This window comes from Eleutherodactylus coqui, chromosome 6, assembly GCF_035609145.1.
Source record: "Eleutherodactylus coqui strain aEleCoq1 chromosome 6, aEleCoq1.hap1, whole genome shotgun sequence".
NCBI lineage: Eukaryota > Metazoa > Chordata > Amphibia > Anura > Eleutherodactylidae > Eleutherodactylus > Eleutherodactylus coqui.
The window spans coordinates 135,719,487-135,745,826 of record NC_089842.1 but is presented as its reverse complement, the minus strand read 5'-3'; the positions used below and the strand labels follow the sequence as shown (position 1 = coordinate 135,745,826).

General features: G+C 41.3%; 1 protein-coding gene across 1 annotated transcript in view; it reads left to right on the top strand.

Moving 5' to 3' along the window:
- The first annotated feature begins 2,063 nt into the window (after nucleotides 1-2,063).
- The window catches only part of CACNG6 (calcium voltage-gated channel auxiliary subunit gamma 6), a 99,428-nt gene continuing 75,151 nt past the window's right edge, over nucleotides 2,064-26,340 (top strand). Inside the window, exon 1 of the mRNA XM_066607720.1 lies at nucleotides 2,064-2,636. Coding sequence (XP_066463817.1) covers nucleotides 2,318-2,636 — 319 coding nt within the window. The 5' untranslated portion in view covers nucleotides 2,064-2,317. The remainder of the gene's footprint in view (nucleotides 2,637-26,340) is intronic.

Below are 26,340 nucleotides of genomic sequence, written 5' to 3'. Positions count from 1 at the left end.
TTCTAATAAAATGATATGCCTTTTAATGGGTGAAAAGTTGTGGTAGTCTGAAACCGCTTTTCACTAAAGGTCTGGTGAGGGCAGAACCGGAGATTCTGGACCATACATCCTGGTATTCCAATGGTATTTTAATGTACCATGTATTAAAATAATGATGCATTGTAAGTAGAGATGAGCGAGCATACTCGGTAAGGCGATATACTCAAGAGAGCATCTCCTTTTTCGAGTACCTGCTTGCTTGTCCCTGAAGATTCGGGGGGGCCGAGGGGGTCGGGGGCGGCGCGGGGCAGTGAGGGGGAGCAGGGAGGAGAGTGAGAGAGATCCCTCTCTCTCTCTCCCTCCCGATCCCCTCTGCAACCCCCCGCTCACCCCCGCGGCCCCCCTGAATCTTCAGGGACGAGCCAGCAGGTACTCGAAAAAGGAGATGCTCTCTCGAGTATATCACCTTACCGAGTATGCTCGCTCATCTCTAATTGTAAGTGATGGCAAAGATCTTTCCTAAAGCTGGTCTTAGACGAACAGACTTGAATTCCGCAATCACCGTCTGTGCATATAATACGTGGTAATACCCAGGCATTGAATTATGGACAGATTCATACGCACGTTGCTAGGAGACCAGATGACAAATGGTATAAAGAAAGCAGGAATTTGTGGGCAGACAATTCAGAACAGAGTCTGGGGAGCAACACACCATCCAGACTGTCTGCAACCCCCGCTTATTCTTCTGGGCTCTTCCTCCACAAGAATAAGTGGTTTTTTTTTAAAGTGGTTTATACTACTTCCAAAATAAGTAGTATAAACCAGCCAAACCAGGAGAGCAGTATCCCATTCTGAAGGCATGACAACACCTCTCACCATGACAGCACAGGAGAATGTCGCCTGAGCGATAGAAGGGTGTTTGACCAACTTTCTGAGGTCATTCCCTGCTTGCGTTCCTTCTTCCACGTAGATGATACACTGTCATACACAATACATTCACAGGAAAAACTGCACGCATAAACGATCATACGCAATTCACTTCCGTGATCATTTGCAGGTCTTCCACTGCAGATATCCAGATGTGGAATTCGACCTGCCTGTGTGAGCTTGGTCTAAAAGTAATAGCACTAATAAGATGGCAATTATATTGCTTTCTATTACAGTAGTATTTAGTCTTTCCATCCTTTTGTTGATAGTTGTCACAAAAACTCAACGTTTAATATAAAGGATTGATCAACAACGTATGGATCAGGAATTCTGCAATGGAATCTGCAAAGGAGTGCTATATATCAGCCTCAGTAGAAAGAAGCCATAGATAACATTTACCCAATTATTCTGGTTTGCATTTCTGTATCACTGGAGCTGGAGGCGGTTTTGTTTCTGACAGTGCATTACTGAGCTGCCCTGCCAGTTTGTCAGAGCACATACGCTTCTAACCACACAGACACAGTAAAAGCTATGTCTTTCTACTTGCAGCATAGGTTTTCCCTGCAGTATTTCTCCTGATTAAAAAAAAGAAGAATCTTAAGAGCCTGTTTGTTCCATGCTGTCGCCAAGCAATCTGCATGTCCTTCCTGGAAATCAATAAATAATTAGCCGAGAGACATCTTACCAGCAATCAGCCTTGCGTTTTTTTTTCAAAGCAACATTTCTTTTCATTCTACAGGTTTTCATAAATTAGAGATGTAAAGTCTCAATCAATAGTCAGGCCAAATCTTAGAGCAAGCCTGGAGTCAGTACGGCCCTTCTAATCTCCAAAGACGCGACTGTTAAGAGTGACAGCAAGGCGAAAGTTGCTCTGGGATTCGAGTTCTTCTCTAAGACATTGAAATCGTAGCAGAAGCAGAAAAAAAAATCCAGCCTAGATACAGCAGCTGCACATGTGAACATGCAATACTGGGCAGATACAGAAAGACCCAGGGCAGGTGCACATATTCTAGACGGCTGAACTGGGATAAGTTAACTTCATTTTGTCTTAGCCTCATTCTGATCTCTGTCGCCTGTGCACGAGGCAAGTGCCTTTAAGGGAACCTTAAAATAACAGCTCTGCCTGGGAGATGTGATGAATGTAACAGGTGCAGAGATTATTTCCAGGCCATGTGTGTGCGTCTGTGTGTAACAGCAAGAGGGGGAGAGCGAAATCAGAAAAGGAGCGAGCACATTGATGTCCCTGCTGCGTCTCTGTAGCCTGTGAAACTTACAGCAGATTGCTTTTGAGCGACCTAAATACTAAGGGAAAAGAGAAGGAAGATCGGAGAAGAGAAGAAGAGGGTGTACACCTAAAGGGTTATTGCCATCAATTCTTTGTAGTTGAAGAAAAAAGAGCCTCACTACACAAATGATGTGGCCTAATTTTTTCGTACAAGAGGAGGAGCAGCGCTTCTCAGGAAGAGGTAGAGGACAACGTGGAAAAGGCTTCACTGATGCACAAGAGGGCAAGATCAAATTGGCCTTTTTTGTGGCCCTTGTGGGGGTAACACTGTCTGTGCTGGCAGTTGGAACAGAGTTTTGGGTTGAGGTGAATACCTATAAGCAGAACAACAGTATGACATGTGAAGCTGCCCATTTTGGGCTATGGAAGTTTTGCTACAAGAAACTGTGGATCTCGGATGTGGATGAATACCGTGCAACCTGTGGCCCCGCAGAGCTGCCTGGAGGTATAGTACTTTTGTTACATCTTGTAGTTGTGCTGTTTACATGCAAGACAACTTGCCTCTGGGCATAGTAAAGTTCGGAGTTGAGTAGATCACTTTCACAAAAGAAACAGGTCAAAATAGACAAATGTTCCGAATTAGGGATATTCATGTCTTCGCAAGATGTTCCATAAGCCAAAGTAAAATTTCAATGTTGCTGTTTATAATTTATATTTTCAGATGTTCGCCTTTTTGTGGCTAGTATTGGATATTATGATGAGGGTGTTATAGACAATAGATTTAATGTAAAGGATAATAAAGCTATAATCAGTGTTGTTCTATGAAATGACATCCAATCAATACTTTTAATACTACTCTGCTTATACTCTTTTGCATACACAAGGGTTGACAATGCACCTGTTGGTGTTCTTTTGCAACATAGTTATCTATAGAGTGTTGCTATGTTTCAATATGTAATGTCAAATATTTCTTTTTGTCAGTTCAATGCACTCAGCATTACAGGTGTGAATTTCTAAAAGTGTCGTCCTGCACAGGTCATCAGAAATGAAGATGTAACCGGAGTATATGTCATATCACAAACGTATTCCTTTAAAAACTGGAATCAAGTACTGTATTGCTCAGTTGTTGCAGTTTTTTTTCTACATAAAGTAGCTTCCTACGTGAAATAGCTTAACATATGTTCACCCAGATGGGCCACATTTGCCTAACAAGATGCTACTGAAATCTTGGTAAATAGGCTCAGAAAGGCCTTAAATATATGTAGATAATGACAGCAAAGCAGCATCCCCATTATAGCAACCACAACATGGAAAAAAGTCACACGTAACCTTACCGCCACCACAAAACTGTTGTCATTGTAGGAAGGTCGCTTTTATCTTCTATAGTGAAACATTGAAGTCATACTACAACCACTATAATCAGTGATACTGCAATTTCATTATGATTCATGGGTGCCACTGTCCAGCTTTTAGGTGATAAAAGGTAAAAACTATTCTACAAAATGTTTTTTTGTTTTCTGTACTAAACATACAAATGCAACTGAAAGTTATAAATGAAGAACATTTTTTTTAATTTTCTTGTACACTCAAACATTTTACTAGATTTGCATTTGGCTAAAGTTTCAGATTTTAACCTAGCTTTTTAACCTCTTTCTACCCTAGGGCTTATATATTTACACCCTGCATAAGAAAGGGTTCCCACGAATGGACGTACACTTACGTCCTATGATTGACACAGGCCGGAAGCTGTGCCATCACCATCCACAGCTGGAGCCACTTGGGCCTGACAGCTGGACTCTCGCTACAACAGTGCGGATCGGTGAAAACACGAATCCGCCGCTGTAAACTCCTTACATGCTAAGATCATTGTTGACATTTTTTTGCCCACATGACAAATGCTATTAAAAAAACTTTTTTTCAGTTTTCCAAAAAAGCCAGATGTGCCCCCAAATGGTACGACTAAAAACTACATCTCATGACACAAAAAACAAGCTCTCACAGAGCTATGTCAATGGAAATGTAAAAACTTTATGGGACTTCGAATGCAGTAATGGACAAAATATATACCCAAAAAAGGGATTTTTATTGTCCAAAAGTGGAAAAACCCAAAAAATAAAATATATATATATAATTTTGGTATTGTTGCAATCATACCAGCCAACGGAAAAACATTATCATATCATTTATGCTGCATGATTACGGGTGCCTTCACACGGGCAATGTAAGTGGGTAAAAAAACAGAATTATGAAACCAATGATTTTCAATGGTTTCCTTCACATTAGTGATGTTTTCACTGATGTTGTGAGAAGAAAAAATCGTGGCATGCCCAATCTTTCAGCAACATGGGATTTTTTTTTTCTTTATCTCCCTTGTTTCCCTATGGAGCCTCCTTTTTATTGCTTCACAACGCACAAACTTGTGATTTTCATGCGATTCAATGCCTTTTTAGCATTAGAAAGTCCTATTGACTTTCACAATAAAAAGCACGCAATTCCATTGCGGGCAGCAGCAATGCAAGAATATTGTCAAGAAAAAGCATCGCTGATGCTCAAAAATTGTGGGACAAGTCAAAATCGCGATGGCCCGTGTGAAACTAGCCTAACGCTTTTAAAAGAAAACGGCAAAATTAATGTTTTTTTCTTAATAAGAGTTACACAATATAAGTACCCAAAGATTGGGTACCAATAAAACTACAGCATGCCACGCTAAGAATAAGCCCTTGAAGGAAAAATAAAAAAGTTATGGCTTTTGAAAAGTGGCGATGAAGAGCCCCAAAAAGTCATCACGTCCTTAGATCCAAAATAGTCCATGTCACTATGGGGTTAATAGCTTAAGATAACATACTCTGACCAGTTATCACAGACAAGTTAAAATCTGCTACATCTGTAGCTTATTTTGTCTTCCAGCTGCGTCATTATAATAAGGTGGCATTTTAAGATAACAGTAAAAGATACTTTTTGTTGACCGTTTGGGATTGTACAAAAAGTTTTGGAATACTAAATCTAATTGGCTGAAAAACTGCCAAATCTATAACTGGTTCCTCTCCATTTCCTGGTAGGACCTCCAGAGAGCTGTAGTTTCTCAACAGCTGGAGAGTAACATGTTGCACACTGTTGCTGTTTCAAGAATAGCTCCAGTAGTTAAAGGGATCCTATCGGATTCATGCTTCCCAAACCACGGGTAATGTCAACCCGATACAGGAATAATAATTATTAACACCCCCTGTGAGTGTTTTATTCTGAAACACTGTAACATTTCAGGATAAATACTTTGAAGTTTGACTTGGAGGTAAGCTTTCAAACATGGGGCGGGCTGTGCCAGCCTATCCCTGCCAACAGTAAACAGAGTGACAGCTAGTGTATATGGGGAGAGGCCAGCACAGCCCACTCCCGTGACCCGAAGCTCACCTCCGAGTCAAACTTCAAAGTATATGGACTTGTCAGTAGGCTCTTGGAGCCAGGAGTGTGAGCACCATCGGTGCACTCTAAGCAATAAAAAAGCGATGTCAGCCAGTATCAGAGCTGTTTAGCTAATATTAAAAAAAAGGGGAAACAAATCAATTTAGGTCCATGCTGCCTCTGGGAGTAAGAGCTATCTCTAAACTTGTATTAGAGGTGCTATATTGAAAATCAGGACAGCATCTGGAACAATCAAACTCCTGATGAATTAGCACCCGAGTGTGCTGGTTGCTGAGGAAACGCGTTGAGAAATTTGAGAGAAAGCTGAGATCTAGATATCAGGATCCCCGAAAGCGTCTGCATAATATATATTACTTGGTAAAGGACAAAGCATTCAAATTCCTTTAGAAGTCTATGCAACACACTCTTCTTCTAAAGTACAAGAACGGCATTAGGACATATATCTCATCAAGAGAATGATTATATGGTCCAGTCGTTAAATGTAATGTGACTAGAGATGAGCGAGCACCAAAATGCTCGAGTGCTCGTTACTCGAGTCAAACTCTCAGTGATGCACGAGAGTTCGCTTCGAGTAACGAACCCCATTGAAGTCAATGTGCGACTCGAGCATTTTTGTATATGACTGGTGCTCCGCTAAGGTTTTCATTTGTGAAAATCTTAGCAAATCACCAAAGTCATGTAAAAAGCACAGAAATGGATAGGGCAGGCAAGGAGCAACATGCAGGGCTGCATTTCCGGCTCCGATGTCTCACTATTAAGCTGAATGACAGCTGAGAGCTGCCCCTGATTGGTCCCTGCGCTGAGCCAATCAGAGGCAGCACTCACTCACCCATTCATGAATTCATGAATGGGTGAGTGAGAGCTGCCTCTGATTGGTAAGGCTGTGACCAATCAGAGGCAGCTCATTCAGCAGGCGGGGATTTTAAATCCCCGGCTGCTGAATACTACTCACAGCAGTTCAGGAGAACTGCTGGCCGGCCACGGCTGAACTCCGGCTACAGCGGAAAGGTGTGTATATTTTTTTTTTTTACTTTTTACACATTTCTGGATGAATTTCAGGGAAGGGCTTATATTTTTAAGCCCTTCCCGAAAATTCATCCGGCGCTTGCCGGCAGCCCATTGCTTTCAATGGAGCCAGCTGTATTGCCGGCTCCATTGAATTCAATGGTCAGTGCTCGTTTAATCGAGACAAGTACCGTGTGGTGCTCGTCTCGAGTAACGAGCATCTTGAGCACCCTAATACTCGAACAAGCATCAAGCTCGGACGAGTATGCTCGCTCATCTCTAAATGTGACCTAATCTCATCAAGATTAAAACTTCAGGTTGTCTTAAATCTGCTTTGATAGGACATGAACAAATTTTCTGTCCAAATATCCTAGTGTCCTACAGATCCCAAGGAACAATTACCTTGGAGAACGTGTCTATTTTGACCAAGTAGATCATAAAGTGTACATTGATAAACCCTCCTTGGCACTTGGAGACAGTTTGCCCAACAGATGCCAGGGGCATTTATACTCGATTATCTACATGAAAAGACACTATTTAGGTTCGGGGGCAAAAGGTGATTGAGGCAGAATCTAACGTGTACACCCTGAGGATAATACAATAACACACCCGAAGGGTATAGTCCCATACTAAATATCCTTAACCCATGCATGTTACGTGTAGTTTGTCTGTGTAGTTTATTTGTATTGTGGTCCTTCATTTAATTTTAGATAAATATTATTAAAAGTTATAGTTTAGATTGATCTATATAGCACGTGTAAAAGGTTCTCTACAGTGACTTGTGTTTAGAAGTATGAGAACCTATCTGTCTCTGTGACTCTCTATACTGAAACATTGCAGCATTTCAGAATAAAACAGTCACAGGGGTAATGGCCAATCCTGTACTGGGTTCATGCTGCCCTTGCTTGAATCCGATGACAGAATCCTTTTAAGCTGCTAGTAATAATATGTTGCAAAGGAAATAATGTTTGATATTTGAAAGGTATTTGTGTTTTCTTGTTTCACATGACATATCTTGCAAGCAAGACAATACCAATCAGGCCGAAAATTGTACTTACACTATTTAAGGGAAGAAAAATATTAATTTGGTTCCATAATACTGTATGCTAATTAACATTTATAAAAATCAATTGCCATCTATTGCTTTCAATAGAATCTGGTGGTCGTCAATGCCATAGAGCTATGCTTGATATAGCTTATGACTCTGGCTAAAAGAGAAGAATTTTAAGCAGGGGGTCCACTTTATTAGCTTTACATGCCCTAATAGGACATATGAAAAGTTTATCAGCAGTCAATTTTAATTTAATACCCATATTACAATATTGTTGTGCTATTAAAGGGGTTGTCCCGCGCCGAAACGTTTTTTTTTTTTTTCAAACCCCCCCCCCCCCCCCCCCCCGTTCGGCGCGAGACAACCCCGATGCAGGGGTTAAAAAAGATCACCGGAGAGTGCTTACCTGAATCCCCGCGCTCCGGTGACTTCTTACTTACCTGATGAAGATGGCCGCGGGGATCTTCTCACTCGGTGGACCGCAGGGCTTCTGTGCGGTCCATTGCCGATTCCAGCCTCCTGATTGGCTGGAATCGGCACGTGACGAGGCGGAGCTACACGGAGCTACACGGAGGCCCATTCAGAAAAGAAGAAGACCCGGACTGCGCAAGCGCGGCTAATTTGGCCATTAGACAGCGAAAATTAGTCGGCTCCATGGAAACGAGGACGCTAGCAACGGAGCAGGTAAGTGAAAAACTTCTTATAACTTCTGTATGGCTCATAATTAATGCACAATGTACATTACAAAGTGCATTAATATGGCCATACAGAAGTGTATAGACCCACTTGCTGCCGCGGGACAACCCCTTTAACAGAGCTGATACTAGAGTTTGCATAAGAAAATCCAAACTCTGTTCTGTATACCCTTAAAGGGGTTGTCCCGAGGCAGCAAGTGGGTCTATACACTTCTGCATGGCCATAATAATGCACTTTGTAATGTACATTGTGCATTAATTATGAGCCATACAGAAGTTATAAAAAGTTTTATACTTACCTGCTCCGTTGCTAGCGTCCTCGTCTCCATGGTGCCGACTAATTTTCGCCCTCCGATGGCCAAATTAGCCGCGCTTGCGCAGTCCGGGTCTTCTCCTCTTCTCTATGGGGCTCCGTGTAGCTCCGTGTAGCTCCGCCCCGTCACGTGCCGATTCCAGCCAATCAGGAGGCTGGAATCGGCAATGGACCGCACAGAAGCCCTGCGGTCCATGAAGACAGAGGATCCCGGCGGCCATCTTCAGCAGGTGAGTATGAAGACGCCGGACCGCCGGGATTCAGGTAAGCGCTGTGCGGGTGGTTTTTTTAACCCCTGCATCGGGGTTGTCTCGCGCCGAACGGGGGGGGGGGTTTAAAAAAAAAAAAAACCCGTTTCGGCGCGGGACATCTCCTTTAATATAAAGCTAGCATTCGTACATTACAGTGTGAAATGATTATTTCATAAACTGAAGTAATAAAAGTTACCCAGGACCCATATCACCCATGATAGTAATACCACTCTTAGTAGCAATGCCTCACCCCTATAATTTAATATCAGTCTTTCACATCACTAGTGAGGAATCTTAGCCCATCCTTCTTCGCGGAACTCTTTTATTTCAAGCACATTGATAATTTTACATCCTTCTGCTGCTTATTTCAGTGCCTGACTCTTGATCTCCATTGAGTTCATGTCAGGACTCATGAGTAGAGCAATTTGACATGTTATGTTTGTCTTTCCATAGGTTTTAAGACGTAGATTTGCTTTTGTGTTTTGGAACACTGTCTTACTACATTTTCTAGAAGAATGGAAAAGTGAGAATTTCAATATTGGAAAGTTATTTAATTCCTTGGAAAACATAATACCTCCACTAGAGTTGAGCGAACATACTCGGCCGAGCTTGATGCTTGTTCGAGTATTAGCGTACTCGATGGTACTCGTTACTCGAACGAACATCAAATTGTGTTCGACCTTGCCCCAGTTTTTGGCTCCTCCCCGCTGTGACGTGCCTGTTTTGGCCCCTCCCCGCCGTGCCGCAGCGCGCGACATTGGCAAATTTTTTTGTCTGGCAGGAATGGGAGAGAGAGAGAGAAAGAGAGAACACGAACCAAGAAATAAAAAAAAAAAGCTCGGGACCCAGCGTCCCACATACAAAAATGCTCGAGTCTCCCATTGTAGTCTCCCAAGGTTCGTTACTGGAGTAGAGCTCTCGAATTTTACGAAAAGCTCAACTCAAATAACGCGGACCTGAGCATTTGGGTGCTCACTTATCTCTAATCTCCACACCATCACACTACCACCGCCATGTTTGGCTATTATTATGATCTTGCACTTGTGATAAAACACACTTGAACAGCAGAGTTCAATTTTCTATTATGGGGGGTAAAAAAATTCCAGATCAGTGTTGTCTAGAGAATTTTACTTCTCAATCATCTGTCAATATGTTATTACAAATAGTTTGAGGATTATTCACATTCTTGTAGTGTCTATCTTATGGAGTTGCTAACAGTCCTTGGGTGTTCGTGGATGTGTTGTCCTTGACATGAGCCTAGGAGTCATTTTGGCAAGTAGATCACTCTACCAAGCCTTTTACATTTGGAGATAATATTGGTTCAATGTTATCGAATGAGGTTCCATAACCTTCTAAAGACCTTTATAACACTTTCCAGACGCCTTTTGAGACAGTTTTTCAATATTTTTTATTGTGTTTGCTGTCATTATAGTTTAGTGTCTTTGGGAAAATATTGACAAGGCTTAATAGATGAGATTTAAAGTTATATGGAATGTCAAACTATAAGAAGTATTTAGTTGCAGTTATTGTCAATGTAGGAGGTGAAATCGGTGGTCAAGTTTAGGGCGGTTAATACTTTTTCAGAAGAGTTACACGGCTATTAACTTACATACATGTAATAATGATAAATAATATTATGTGTTATTTTAAAGTTGTTAAAAAATCTGAAACTATTAAAGGGATTTTCCAACCAAATACTATTGATGATTCGATGATGTGGAATTCCAGGCAGATTTAAGCCATTTTCAATTGCACATCACAATCCACAAGTAGCCTTTGGATTTTGGTATGGAATTTACCATAGTTTATGGTGTGACCAGCAAGATAATTCTGCCTGCTTGAAAGGCCCCTAATACAATAAGCGCTCAGTGTATGTGTTCTGCGTATGACAGCATTATTTTAGCACTATATGGTGAGATTATATGGGATATATATGCAGTATTATGTGAATGTCTGGACATCGTATGGGAAAATTATTTAGGCATTGTATGGTAGTATTTGATTATGAACATTTGGTTAGACAAGTGCCTTCTTGCTTGTTGTCCAGGTCCACATTTTCTATTAAACTGGCACTATTAGTGTGATCAGAAATATGGAAAATTGGCAGATAAGAAGTTTGTAAATGCAAAAGGAAAACAAATGAAGAATAAGATGCTACACTGCATATGTAAAAACCTTAATCATATTTCAGTTGAGCATCTACCTTAATTTTGCCATACAAGCTAATTATGAACTCTTAGCCTGTAACAAGGGCACACACTTACTCTGAGCATTCATGGACCTGACTTTGTTAATTGCCATTTAATTTATGAAGTATTACCCAAAACAATTCATAAAACACAAATTAGTTTCTCTGATTTTACACTCATCCAAGAGCCATAATGACAAGTCAGCACACTGGCAATCACATTATCATGTTGACCCTATGTTAGACCGCCTGTACACGGCGAAGCCAAATTCCACATGCGGGTTCTGGCTGTGACCATGACCGGCGACCTAGCATGCTTGTTTCTTCTGTACTGTGGATGACCACGGACGCTCACCATCGGTCATGTGCAGTGCAGATTTTTTTTTAATGCTTGATTTTCCTGCTCCGTCGCTAGCTGATGACGCAGGTACCCGCACTCTATCTGAAATGTCAATTGCGGATGGGCTGCGGGTCGGACGGCTTCCATTGACTCCGCACGGAGTCCGCACAAAAACAGAGCATTCTGCAATTTTTCTTCCGCTCATGGAAATTGCAATTCATTTCCGGGAGAGTGAAGAAAAAAAGCGATTTTACATAGCGTGCTTTGAATGGTATTTGCTGCGGATCCTCCGTGCGGACACCCACCATGGGTTCCGCAGCAAAAATCTGTTTGTGTGCAGCCGGCCTTAGCGATGTGCTGAAATTAGTAATGCTTTCTCGCAGTTATTAATATCTTTGGTAGATAAATCATTACACATCTGTTTTCACAACTTTTTAGGACCTAGAAAACCCAAGGCAGTGCTACATGAGGGGTATATCCAGCACGAAGGAGTAACAAGAACTAGTAGTGCTTACAGTGTTACTGGGATGCATTGTAGAACAAGTATCCACATAGAGGAAGAAGTGTTCCCAACTCTTTTCTGAAGCATAAACCTCAAGCACTGTAATAGATATAACATTAATAAACTGGCATTTATCATATTAGTAACATTTTCAGTGTGTACTGAAATTTGTACAAATGTACAAACGGTAAAACAACGAAGGACCGCTTAACATAATATCTATAAGGTTTACCATAGAAACTGTTTTCTTTTATATTCCATATGTTGAGGTCAAGAGAATCGGTGTACAGCCATATACAGATAATACCCAGCAGTAGAAGCCATTCAATATTTGTGGACAAAGAGGATCAAGCTTCGTAGTAAAGTAGGGATACTTTAAGTACAATATCAATTATATCTGAAGATCATGTCAAGAAAAAGAATGCTATGTATAAATCATTGCACCGGAGCAAATGTTGCGGTTGTTTTTTACATCCAAGCAGATGCTTGCTTGTAGTTTATAAACTTTGCTTGCAACTGATATTAAAAAGTGATTAGAGGTAAAAGGGAATACCATTTTTTTGTCTGCACTCTCATTTTTATTACACATAATCACAGTCAGGTCTTAATCACATGAGCACATGCATTAATATGCTCGCCACTACGGAGTGTATGTGTATTAGCGCACAAAACATTCTTTTATTTTTTGACTATTCAAACTCTGCGCTACAGCATGTGAGCTTGAATAAAAAGCAGAAAGATAGGTCCTGCCTTAACTTTGTGCAAGAAAGATAGGGCAAGTCCTATCTTTTCTCACGTGTAGTATTAATGCACGACAATCCCAATAGTGAAATCAATGGTTTGCTTTTGTTCCGATATGCGGCCGTGATTTTCATGGCCATATAACAGGACAAAAACACGCCCATGTGTTTCAGCCCTCGGTTGCTGCTATTATGGATTCTTGATTCCAAATTGACCCCGAGCCCAGCTTCACTTCTACAGTGCTTTCAGTCTGTGATGGACACTAGAGGAAAGCTAACAAATGTTCACTATTCCATTCATCTCTGATTTAGACTATAATGCCAAGTGTCTAGAAGGTTATTTAGGGCTAGCCTACTGTATGTGAGATGATGGATATTCTGTGGGATATTCACCACTTAGCAGTTGGTTCATTAAGCATCTAGTAGATAATATTCCTTGGTTGCTAATGGTGAAAGAGAGTAGGTATTCGTTTTAGTTGGTAATGTAGGTTATCTGATGTCCAATTAGGGAATAGATTGGTCACCTACTGTCCAGTAGGAAAGGCATATAGGTTAAAGAATTTGTTCCATCAGCTTTCAGTATGTATTGCCCAAGGCAAACTGCCAATTGCTTCAGGTCCTGCTCCTATCAGCCCTGGAAAAAAAGCTGCTTTTTCAGGGAAAGCCATAGCCAGACATGCATTTCCCCAGGAGGATGTAGTATCAAATAGTTCCCATTCACATGAAAGACCATCCTGCAATACGGGTGCGGCTCGAAATCCGCCAGCCCACTGCGGATCATAGAAGGAGGTCTCAAGCAAGGGACCTCACCCTATAACATTCATATTCCTCATTACAGCATATGAGCATAAGAACAGGAGCTGTGTTCTAGGAACAGCCCCTTTAACTTTTGTAGAAAAGTTATATAATTTACCGGTGTCCAGTAGTTGTGAATAAATAGATCCTCAATGTCCAGGGGAAGGTCTCAGTAGCATGTGTCCTGCAGAGAACAGCTAATCATCTAGTAGCATATGGGTGAAGGAAGGCAGTATGGAGAAACCTAGTCAGATGCCTGCTTTGCAGTGTGAGAGAGGAGGGAAAGGCACATAGCATTCAGTCAAGGAAGAGTAGAATGGCCTTGAGTCCAGGTGGTTGAGCCCATCAGTGTAAATATACTTGGTGTCTAAAGAAACTCCTGCTTCTGACTTAAACAGTTGTGACTGGTACTGTCATCGTGTACCTTCGTGATGACATTATGTAATATGCACAGAACAGTCAACAGACAAGTATGGGTCAGACTGTTACTTGATCTACTACTCTGTAACACTAACTCTTTAACTGTGCTTAACCAGTAACTCAAGATGTGTATTTTGACAAAGGAGTCATCTGCTAAAGTGCTTATCACATTGCTGACACTTAAAGTTATGTCCAAACAATAATTGTATTGCTTCAGTGCATTCAAAATAAAAAGAAGCAACTTTGCAAATCACCTTAGTTAAAAGTATCCTATCGTTTTTATGTCTCCAAAATTTTAGACTACAAACCCTGGATACCCTTATCCTATAATCATACTCATTTCTATCTGTCCTCTATTTCTTGATAACCTACCATATAAGATTACACAGGGTTTGTAGTCTGTAAGCAGAGGAGTGGTACATACAAAACAGATGTCATAAAGCAAAGGTGGAGATACTCTTTAATTCTACTTTTTCACACTAATTACAGTAATATTTCTGCAGACAACCAAATGCATGCATATCATGCTTTTTAGCTTAATGATCCTTCTTTGTATACTTTCCAATAAGAGAGAGTAGGGTTTTTTCTTAAGTTGCACCAAAAATGCATATTTAATTCAGAGTTGTACTAATGCTTTACCCGTATATCCAGTTTATACCTAGATACCTTTCATAAATGAAATGATATCTCAAGGTATGGGTACTAAATTTCCGGAGAATGGATGTTGTTCCAGGGATTTATTCTCATTGCCATACTGTATTTGAAGTCAGAAAGGAATTTCTCCCTTAATATGGGGCAATAGGCATCACCTTATAAGAGCTTCTGCCTTCCTGTAGATTCATATGTTACGATTATAGGCTGAACTGAATTGATCTGTCTTTTTTCTAGCCTAATCCCCTATGTAATACAGCGGTGAGTAAGGTCATGGATAGCTCCACTGTTGAGTAAAGAAACGTCTACATTTATTGTAGATCACATCACATGTATCACAGCGTCCGAGGAGCGGGCCCCAGCCTATCGCAGCGTCTGAGGAGCGGGCCCCAGCCTAGGAGATGGCAGGGATGAGTTTAGGCCTTGTCACAGTGGCACTATTGTCTACCACCCGAAGGGGAACCAGGGACACATCCAAGGGGCAGAGGGCAGGCTATTAAATAGGTTAACCCACTGATGGTTTACCTTAGTCCTTTTGTCACTCGTGATGGCACCGTTCCATCCTCTGCGGTGAATCCAGTTGTTAGCAATAAAGAGTCCACACACAGGGATTTAACTTCCAGAGCCAAACCAGGAATGGTCAGTAAAGCTTGTTTACTGGGAATAAGTTTGTACAGTTCAGCAATACACGCCAGCAAGAAAGCAGTACAAAACTCAAAGTGGTGTGACAGGGAAGATTCATGAGTAGACAGGAAAACCACAGTCCCATTATCTGTGGGTCCTGATCCTGAAAACGCACTTCCTTCTCTCTCCAGTTCTCTACTGGCCATCACTCACATTTGGAAGTAGATACGCTGCATGGTGGCTCCTCATTTTCTCTCTTTCTCTCTCTCTCAGTGCTTAAGGGTAACACTGGCATCTCCTGGGTAAAGCAGGCCCAAGGTAGGCTTTGGATACCTCTTAGCCTCTTCCATTCTGGATCACACAGAACTGATGGTGTCTGCATGGTTCGCTTGCAGAATAGCACTCCTCTCTCAAGCCCAGAACAGATCAGCCAGGAAAAAGCCCAGAGCAACAACAACCGCTTGCACACACCATGCGATCACCATGCAATCATATATATAACAATGTCACATGACATACAAAAGATACATTTCCAGACATAATCCAGAGAGTAACACATCCACTGCTGCAGAGGTGCAAAACACATCATATTCATACACATGGAAGACACTGACAATACAGTAAGCACAAGACAAATACATTCACACTGATAGAGGGGCCCCACTAACTCTGGTCCACTACAGTATCAATAATCGGAATTATTCTAATCATCTACCTGATTTTGAAGTCATTCTGCCATATAGTCATCATCATCAACCTACTGAATTCTCAAAGACTGCAAAGTGCTATATCTCATTACAGACAAATGAATTGTTCCCCTTCTTCTTGGTTAGATTCTGCATGATATGGAGGTTTGTGCAACACTGTGCAGGTCTTATTTTAGTACTCTACCAGGAACACAGTTTAGAAAGCTTACAAGGATGTAAGGAGAAAGACCTGACTGGTTTTAAGTTCCCTGATATGTAACGCCTCCTTAGTGCCTCCTCCATACTCTTGATCAACAACCTCCTCGTATAACAAGCTGAATTCTTACACTAAGATGTAGGAGTCGTGTTCACTTTGCTGAAATCATCTTAATAAAGAATAATTCTCTGGTTGCAAGTCAACATTGTGTTAGATGAACTGGTTTGTGAATTTACACATGCCAAATTTGCTGCAAAAATTTCCATTCATGAGAATGGCTCTTGCAGAATCCATGTGCTTGCCGCCAGACAACCCCATTCAGATGAACAAAACTGATTTTTACTTTCAAACATTTCTGCAACAAATCTGTCATGTGTGAATATACCCTAATTGCATCACAGTAGTTTATTCAATAGGCCCACTTTAGATGTAGAGACTTACTGGTTTAATCTGAGTGGAAAACAAAGAGTGAAAATATGATAGTTTTTTTTTTTTATTCAATGGTATTTTATGTAGCAAGAGAAAACCATAGGATCCTATGCATCACATCATACTGAGATCAGAAAAGATACCTTTAAAAGATCAGTTCAGATCACAACTGAGAATGTGTTTTGGGATATAGATCCCTTTTTCCAGCTCATGCAATTGTAGATTTACCTTATACAGGTGATTTATAAGACATGTTTGGACCGCCACCCTCCTCCAATGGGCACAGCTGGGCAGCCTGCACAAATACATCAAACTATCCATGCTTCAAAAAATAACAATAAATGTTCTAAGATAAAAAAATTAATTGGTTACATATATTTATAAAAATTAAAAAAAACATTACTAAAACAAATCATGGGTTCTTCGTAAACATAGTTGACAGCTCTCATCTACTTATATAATTGCTTATTAGCCATGAGTCTCATATATCACACATGCACGAGACACACAGGACTGTGATAAACTAGGGCAGGATTACTATCCACAATTTAGAACGAGCCTAAAATACTATATGATAATTATGAAATATTGTGTAATATGATCCTATGGACCTACAGGTTCCACCCGGGGAAAACACCACTGGGAATCGCCAGATTGAGTCTTACCGTATTCACTGGAGTAAGAGAAAAAGGGCTGTGCCCCATGAAGGTTCAGATTCTGTAGGATGGTGGCGGACAGACATAGTACCTATGAAGACACTTGTCATGTTTAGCTCAGGACAGGTTAGCCAGAAACTTGTGCCAGTTTCACATTATGATTTGCCAGAAAACTATGCTTTTATAAATAGAGCAGGAACACTTCAAATACTCAGTCTCTTGATATTTTGGTATCTTCAAGAGTTGGGCATATGTTGGGTAGGGACATCGGCGGTACAGGCGTCACAAGGAATTTGAACAGAAAGCCGGTTGATTTCGCAGAAATCTCAGTTCAACACATATACGGCAACTCTGCAGCATGAGAAGCTCAAACTCTTGACCTCTCTGGTACAACAAGGCAAAGCATGGCACACAAAACAAAAAACAGCTGCTCAGTCAGAGGTCAAGCAACCAAACTGCACCGCTCCACCTTCATATCTTCTCTTTTATGCCACTGGTACCTCCAGCATCTTTCTGCTTCTTAAAGAAGCAGTTAAACCAACCCCTGTGGTTTGCCACTAGTAATGGTGACCCAATCAGAGTATGCACCATTAATAACCACCCTCTGCTTTCTATCACTGACCAGTTACTTACCCACTTACACATATTCTCACCCAAACCAAGCATTCTCATTTTATATACCAACCTTTTATGGTGCACAGTATCAAACGCTTTGGAAAACATACACAAGACCCAATGACTCTCCCCGGTCCAGTCTAGAACTTACTTCCTCATTAAAGCTGATCAGATGAGTTTGACAGGAGTGACCCATCATAAATCCATGCTGATATGGAGTTATACAGTTATTTACCTTGAGGTACATGAGGATAGCATCTCTTAGAAACCCTTCAAACATTTTACCCAAAATATAAGTAAGACTTACTGGCCTGTAATTTCTAGGTTGACTTTTTGAACCCTTTTTGAATATCGGCACCACATTGGCTATGTGCCAATCTAGTGGAACAGACCTCATCACTATTGAGTCCTTAAACATAAAGAAACAAGGGCCTGTCTATCACAGTACTTAATTATCTTAGAATCCAGGGGGTTTATGCCATCAGAGCCTGGTGATTTGTCTATTTTCATCTTTTTTTAAGGTAGCTCTGCATTTCTGTTAGACTTCAGAGTTTATGTTATTATTTGAAGAACAGTTTAAGGTTAGTTTTACTGTCAATAAGTCTCTTTGTCTCCACCTTTGCTGCTTTTATCTGCTATTAAATAATTCATTTTTTTCTTAATAAGTTGTTAGTGCTTCTTTGCTGCCTTCTTGTTTTAATAGTTTAAAGCACTTTCTTTTTGTTGTTAATTGCCTCCTTTACATCTTTATTAAGCCACATTAGTTTTTTCCTACTCCTAACCAGTTTATACCTGTAAGGTATGAAAGACTCACAGTAAGTATTTAAGGTGGTTTTAAACATTTCCCATTTATTGTCTGTACTGTTATTTTTGAGGACATTGTCCCAGTCAATAAGGTAAATGGTATCTTTGAGCTGGTCAAACTATGCCTTCCTAAAGTTTGGTATATTAATAGTTCCCTTATAAAACTCTTTCTTGAAAGATAAGTTATTATATTGTGATCACTATTTCTCAGGTGCCCCCGATCTGCACCCCTGTTATTTTGTCAGGTCTGTTGGTTAATATTAAGTCCAAAATGGCTGTCCCTCTAGTGGGATCCTGAACAAATTGGGTAAGGTAATTATCTTTAGTTATGGACAGAAGCTTGTTACTTTTTTGAGATCTGCAGGTTTCAGCCTCCCAGTTTATATCTGGATAGTTCAAGTTCCCCATAATAATTACCTCATTGTGTTTTGCTGCTTCATCTATGTTCATCTCCCTCCCATATATCTTCCCATAATGTGGGCTTTAAATAGGATTTTCCCCCTTTCCAGTTTTTACAATCTCCTCTGAAAAAACTGTGACCCTGTAAGTTCACTGCCCAGTCACAACTTTCATTCAACCAGGTCTCCGTTATTTCCACTATGTTGTAGTTTTCCTCAGACTTTATTACCTCCAGTTCATCAACTTTATTGGTCAGACTTCTAGCATTAGTCAACATACAGTATAAAAAGTTTTGGCTCGTCTTTATTTTAAGTGTATCCCTATTAACTGCTCTGCCAGTTCTAACTGTACTAACCCCTCCCATCATTCCACCTCTCTTCTCATTACTTAGTCCTAGATCGCAGTCTACACTATCTTCCTCTCTGTCTCTGCAATTGCCCTTCCCCCAGTCCCTAGTTTAAACACTCCTCCAACCTTTTAGCCATCTTCTCCCCCAGCACAGCTGCACCGTCCCCATTGAGATGCAGCCCATCCCTATGATAGAACCTGTAGCAGACAGCAAAGTCGGCCCAGTTCTCAAACAAAAACCTCTCCTTCCTACACCAACTCTGCAGCCACTTGTTTACCTCCCTAATCTCCTGCTGCCTTTTTAGTGTGGCATGTGGTGCAGGTAGTATTTCAGAAAATACTACTTTAGAGATCCTTGCCATAAGCTTACATCCTAGTTTCCTTGGAATTGTTTTAAGGACCTTACACATACCTCTAACTTTATCATTCTTACCAATGTGTACCTTGACCTCTGGATCCTCACCAGCACCTCTCAGTAATTTGTTAACTCGATCCACAATGTGTCAAACTTGTGCACAAGAAAATCAACACACTGTTTAACAATCCTGGTCTTTGTGGCAGATTGCCCCATTCTGTCTCCCTAATAATTGACTCTCCCCCCAGCTAACTAATATATACTGGAGGTAGTTACATAATGAAAGAAAGAAAAAATTCACCAGCGTGGCACTTTAAACACTGATTATGTATGATTACCTCTGGGGGTTGAGATTGAATTTTTCCAAACCTTATATGAGATTTTCATCTCCGAATTAACCAGCATCAAGTGATGATCACTTTTTTCCTCTTTCATAATTGTTTTATTGATGAGCCTTTTAGTCAAGAATTGAAAGTAAATAACTGGAGGATATGCTGTTAATTAACTACCAAAGGTATTTACATTTGCAAAGTCACTACGCAACTCAGTAATAACTTATAAGGGAGTTTTGGCCCACATAGAGTTACCATCATTTTGAGACTATCCGGGAGGGCTTATTTCAGCAAAGAATCAAGTTTTCTACATGAACTACCATATGCACTCGAGTATTAGCCGACCCAAGTATAAGCCGAGACAATACGTTTCACCACAAAAAACTGGGAAAACGTATTGACTCGAGTATAAACCAAGCTATATTTAAAGGGGTTGTCCCGCGAAAGCAAGTAGGGTTATACACTTCTGTATGGCCATATTAATGCACTTTGTAATATACATCGTGCATGAAATATGTGCCATACAGAAGTTATATACTCACCTTCCCTGCGCTGGCGTCCCCGTCTCCATGATGCCATCTAATTTCAGCGTCTAATCGCCCGATTAGACGCGCTTGCGCAGAAGGGTCTTCTCCCTTCTGGTCGGTCCGGGCACGAGCGGCGTTCTGGCTCCGCTCCGTCACGTGTGCCGATTCCAGCCAATCAGGAGGCTGGAATCGGCAATGGACCGCACAGAGCCCACGGTGCACCATGGGAGAAGACCTGCGGTGCATCGTGGGTGAAGATCCCGGCGGCCATCTTGGAGGAAAAGAAGGAAGAAGTTGCAGAGAGGGGATTCGGGTAAGTAAAATTTTTTTTTTAAATTTCAACACATCCCTTGGGTTTGTCCTGCGCTGAATGGGGGGCCTGTGCAAAAAAAAAAACCAAACGTTTCGGCGCAGGACAACCCCTTTAAGTATATACTAGGTAAAAAAAAAACCTCCATACTCACCTCCCAGCCGGCGTCTGTGTCTGTGCGACAAGCTGCTTAAATTCTCCCCGCTGTCATTCCACGCCATCCTCTATGATTGGCTCTGTCAATGCTGTGTAAGTAAGCGCTGTGATTGGATTAAGCGCCAGCCAATCACAGCTGGCGCTCAATCCAATTACAGCGCTTACTTACACAGCACTGACGGCAGGGGATTTGAAAGCCGAGCAGGGAGATGACAGTGGGGAGAATTCTAAAGCAGATTGATTGGCTGTGAATGATCGAGCACCGGCTGTGATTGGATGACTCTGGATCCAATCACAGTTCTTACTTACACAGCACTGACGGTGAGGTATGACAGAGCTGAGCAAAGAGGACGGCGGGGAATGACAGCGGAGAAAAATTCAAGCAGCCTGCTGCACTGCTGCCGGAGACACAGACACCAGCTGGGAGGTGAGTATGGAGGGGTTTTTTTAAGCCTTCCCTGACTCCAGTATAAGCTGAGGGGGGCTTTTTCAGCACAAAAAATGTGCTGAAAAATTAGGCTTATACTCGAGTATATACAGTCATTAATAAATTGGAGCCTAATAGAGCCCAGCGAAAAGGGCATGCACTTGGTGTGCTATCATTCTTGCTCTCCTACATGTTAGTTGATACTGTTATTAATAAGAGCCTAGAAAAAAATAACGTCTCTATGGATTTTGTAAACATGATGTGAATAGAGTTGCTTAATGTAACTTGCCCCTTGTTTGTCCTTGAGTAGCTTGTGATGCTGCTTTTACACATATAAGGTTTATAAATACAATCCAATAATAAAAAACATATCTGTCATTGCTATCTTTTTTTCTAACTTCATTTTTTTCAATAAATATATATTTAAATACCAGCAGTCATCAAATCTTTATAACAAAGTTTCACAAAGCTAGATAGCTTACAAGTAGAGCCAAGAATGAGGCAATCACCCCTTGGCATTCTCCACCACCTTCAAGCTAGGGTACACTACAGCATTTTGGAGCTCTTTCTACTTCCTTATGCTTCTTGAAAAGGTGGACCCACTAAATGTGGCAGTATGTGGGCAGTGGAGAGCGATAGCATAAGACTATTTTACTGTTGGCTCCACTTGTAAGCTGTCTAGCTTTTTGTAACTGTGTTATAAAGATCTGATGACTGTTTGCAGGGGCATACCTAAAGGCTAAGGGGCCCGGGTGCAAAAGTTCAACTGGGCTCCCCCCCCCCCCATCTGTACCCGTACCTATACCTAAACCATGCTAACTTACAAACATGATGTAACCCCTTGGCGTAAGCCTTCTCATTAGGACTCCTTTCCTTGACTACGTAACAATCTGTTGGTAATGTCTTGCGCTGCTTTCACACGGCCGCAAACGTTGTGCGAGATTTTTGCGGTGCAAGACACACAAATCGCACATGAATATGAACCCCATTCTTTTGAATACGATCATACACAGGAGTGATGTTTTGTTTTTTCTCTGCATCGCACAAGAATATGATAATGTGATGTGAGCTGGTTGCAACACAACAACCCCTCACATCCGTGGGCACAGCACACGTTGGCAAGTCTGATATGGGGCATAGTTTTGCGTCTCAATATCAGACTCACTCGTGTGAAATTAGCCTAAGGCCGGCTGCACACGGCTGGATCTGCATTGCGGAATATGGAGCAGGCATCCACCTACGGATTGCGCAGCATGTACCGCCCATAGCATGCTATGGAAAAGTGTTTTTTCCTGTACACGAGCGGAAAGCAATTGTGGTTTTCCGCTCACGGAGGAAAAATCACGGCATGCTCTATTTTAGTGCAGATTCTGCACGGACGGCCTCTGTTGAACTTAATGCAAGCTGTGCGACCCGCTGCCTTGACATTGCGGAAAAGTTGCAGGCTCACGCATCATCTCCTGGCGACGGCGCTGGAAAGTCAGTGATTAAAAGAAAAAAAAAAACTGTACTGTATACCAGCTGCACATATGTAATTATATACAGGAGATACACAGGTTACACCAGCATGGTACATATCACTATATACAGGATGTATATCCCCCTGTATATAGTGGTATGTCCCATGCTGGTGTAACCTGTGTATCTCCTGTATATAATTATATATATACAAGTGAGGTATAACTTATACCAGCTGCACATATATAATTATATACAGGAGATACACAGGTTACACCAGCATGGTACATATCACTATATACAGGATGTATATCTCCCTATATCCCTGTATATAGTGGTATGTCCCATGCTGGTGTAACCTGTGCATCGCCTGTATATAATTATATATATACAGCTGGTATAACTTATACCAGGTATACATATATAATTACAATTCCTTCTCTACTCACCTCTGCAGCAGTCTCTGGGCAGCCTGTAATAGAAAGTTCCCCATCTTTTGATCACATGACCAGGCTGATCACATGACCAGAGCCTGTCATGTGATCTGCAGCCACAGGTCCTCTCTCAGGTCCTGTGCATCCAGCGCTCCGGAGGTGAGTAGAGCCGCACCAGCCCCTCCCCCTGGTAATCGCTGGTCGGCAGAGACTGATAGACTGCAGCTGCAGCCTATCAGTGGGAGGGCCGCGCAGTGGGAGTTTGCAGCCTGTAATTGGATGCCGACTCCAGTTGTAACAGCCCTCCCCTCTGCTCTTGCCTACCTGCGGCACTGCCTCCCGTCTCTCTCCTCCCCTCTCAGCCATCATGCGGCCGATAGCGCCGGTCCCCTGGGCCCCCTCAGCTCAAGGGCCGGGTCGCCGTTGCAACCTCTGCTTTCCCCCACCCTACGCCAGTGACTGTTTGTACTTATATTACTGGGCAGATTTAAGGGAACCTTGTCACCACAACACCATAAACTAAACTAAAGTTATGGTACTTTTAGGGAAGTTGACAGGGAACTGTGTGATGTATTTTTTTTATACTCACCCACTTCTCCGATCCAGCACTGTCCTCCTCTGAAGTTGATGCATGGCACAAAAATCAGTCTTTTTAGAGTGCCATGCACGCATTCTTCTATACAAGTCTATGGGAGAGAACCCTTTACCATGTCAAAAATTAGAAATGCCGTCCAAAATTCTTCATCTGGAAAATGTCCAAGACGTAATAACTTTCCCGTTTTCTACTGCTCCATCCTTAAAAATATGCTTCTCCTGTGCCTCCTATCTATCTACAATTGACCGGACAAGGTCACATTCTCAACTCTAACATTTCTCACTCTCACGTCTCCTTGATTCCCAAAGAGAGCAAGACCTATACTGATATAGATTCAAATTAGAAGCTTAAATGGTAGCTGGTAGCTTGAAACACATCATCCCTGACATTATTTGCCCAGATTTCAAGGAACTGTATGGGGATAGAAAACACAAGTTGGTAGCATAGGTGGATGATGTTTTGAGTATAATTTCTAAATCAGAGACAGACCCCCTGAAATTATAATAATCTCAGAGCATGAGCACATATAGCAGACTTTTTCTGCACGAAAATGCACAATGAAATCCACACATGACTTCATTGCAGATTTTGGTGTGAATTTTAACTACGGATTTACCTAATTGCATTGCAATGAATGAAACATGTGGTGAGAATCTGCCATTTTTCTGCAACATATAGAGAATGCTGCAGCACTGTAATGTATATTGCTACAGAATTGGGGTGCACATTTCACTGTCGAAATTCTGCCTCCTTTCACCCCTCATGAAAATTTAAAATAAAGGCCAATAAATTTCAGCCCTTCGACTGTGCACTTACCTCTTCCCATAGAACTATCCATGTTAATAATTCCCCATTTAATTGGTCTTCCCGTATGTCGTATGTCGTAAATTCAATTGAGTAATAACCTAAATGAACTGTTGTCTTTAAAGGAAACCTATCACCAGGTACATGCTGTCTGAACCAGAGGCAGCATGAACCTGGGACAGATATATCCATTTGGCCCATGTCTGTTTTATTCTGCATTTCAGAAAAAAACATACTAAGGAGTTTAACTTGGAGCTCAGCTGAAACGGCAATTTGAATAAAAGAGACGGGCCATGCCAGACTTTTCATGATTGTAGCTCCTCTACCCTCTTGTGTATAGGGAAACGGCTGTCAGTCTTGATAACAGGGGCGTAAAAAGTCCAGCCTGTCTCTTTGATTCGGAACTCCATTCCAGCTCAGCTCCAAGTCAAACTTTAGCAGCATTTCAGAATAAAACATTTCAGAATAAAACATACATGGGCATATCTGTCCCGGGTTCATGTCATCCGTGGTTCAGGGCAGCATGAACCTGGTGACAAATTCACTTTGAATTTCTCCTTATTCTTCACTTCACTCCATACCTTATTTGGGCTTACATTATCTATTGCAGTTCCAAAGAAAAATAATTTGGCAATGTCTATAGTCTTATCTAAAATCAATTATTTACTCCAAGTTTTAGCTAAACTTAAAACTTTCTTTATCGCCAATAACAATTTTTTTTTTCAAAATTTGCATGGCAGAACAAAAAGCAAGAATTTCTCACAACATTTTAGCCAATCCCAAGGTTAATTAAGGTATTGGTCTGCCCAATCTAGAAACATATTACCAAACTATCCATCTTCTTGCATCGCTAATTGGGCCTGGATTCCATGGTGCTAAGAAAATGCTGTGCTGGTTTGTTTCCTGGTAGCTCTGCTCAGCTTTTACCGGATGCCACATGGTTGCCCCATTATAGTCAAAAGTTAACCATTAAGCCACCTGGAAAAAGCTAAGCAGAACTGAAAGGAGAAAATGTGATGCTGTGAATTCCTGGAACCTCAGCCACATTGTCCTAGCAATGGGTGGTGGACAGTAGTTGAAACCCTACAGATAGGACATTTTTGGTATACCTCAGTGATATGCCACCACCATCCATGCTAAGAAAACTCTTAAATGTAGTACTATATAGGATACATTCAGAAGGTTCCCTTCTATCAATCAATCTAACTACTTCAGTTTACTTTAGTAAGGTTTGTTTGCATAAATGCTTAACTTGCATTACCTAAATTGAAATTTAAATATAAATTCATATCTAATTTAGGAGCCGTGAAATCTAGAAGCAAATTGGTTTACTTCTGACCTTCACGGCTGAAAGATTTATTGCCCAACTAATTACTTCTAAAGAAGTCAACAAAAAGGAAGGAAGAGAGATTTACACATTTAAATGATCGACTACTTATTTTCTCAAGGGCTCAAATAAGATTATAGAGTTATAGCGTACAATTCCTTGTACTGGTTCCTGGAATCTTAAACCAACTTGCAAGGCAGACCAAATTCAAAAGATGATGTCATTTGCTAAGTTGCTATATAAAGGGTTCACTGATGTTACCATGGCAACAATGATTCTGAAATTAACCCAAGAAAGATGAGATAATCAATGCAAGGCACAGTAAAGAGCTCTGG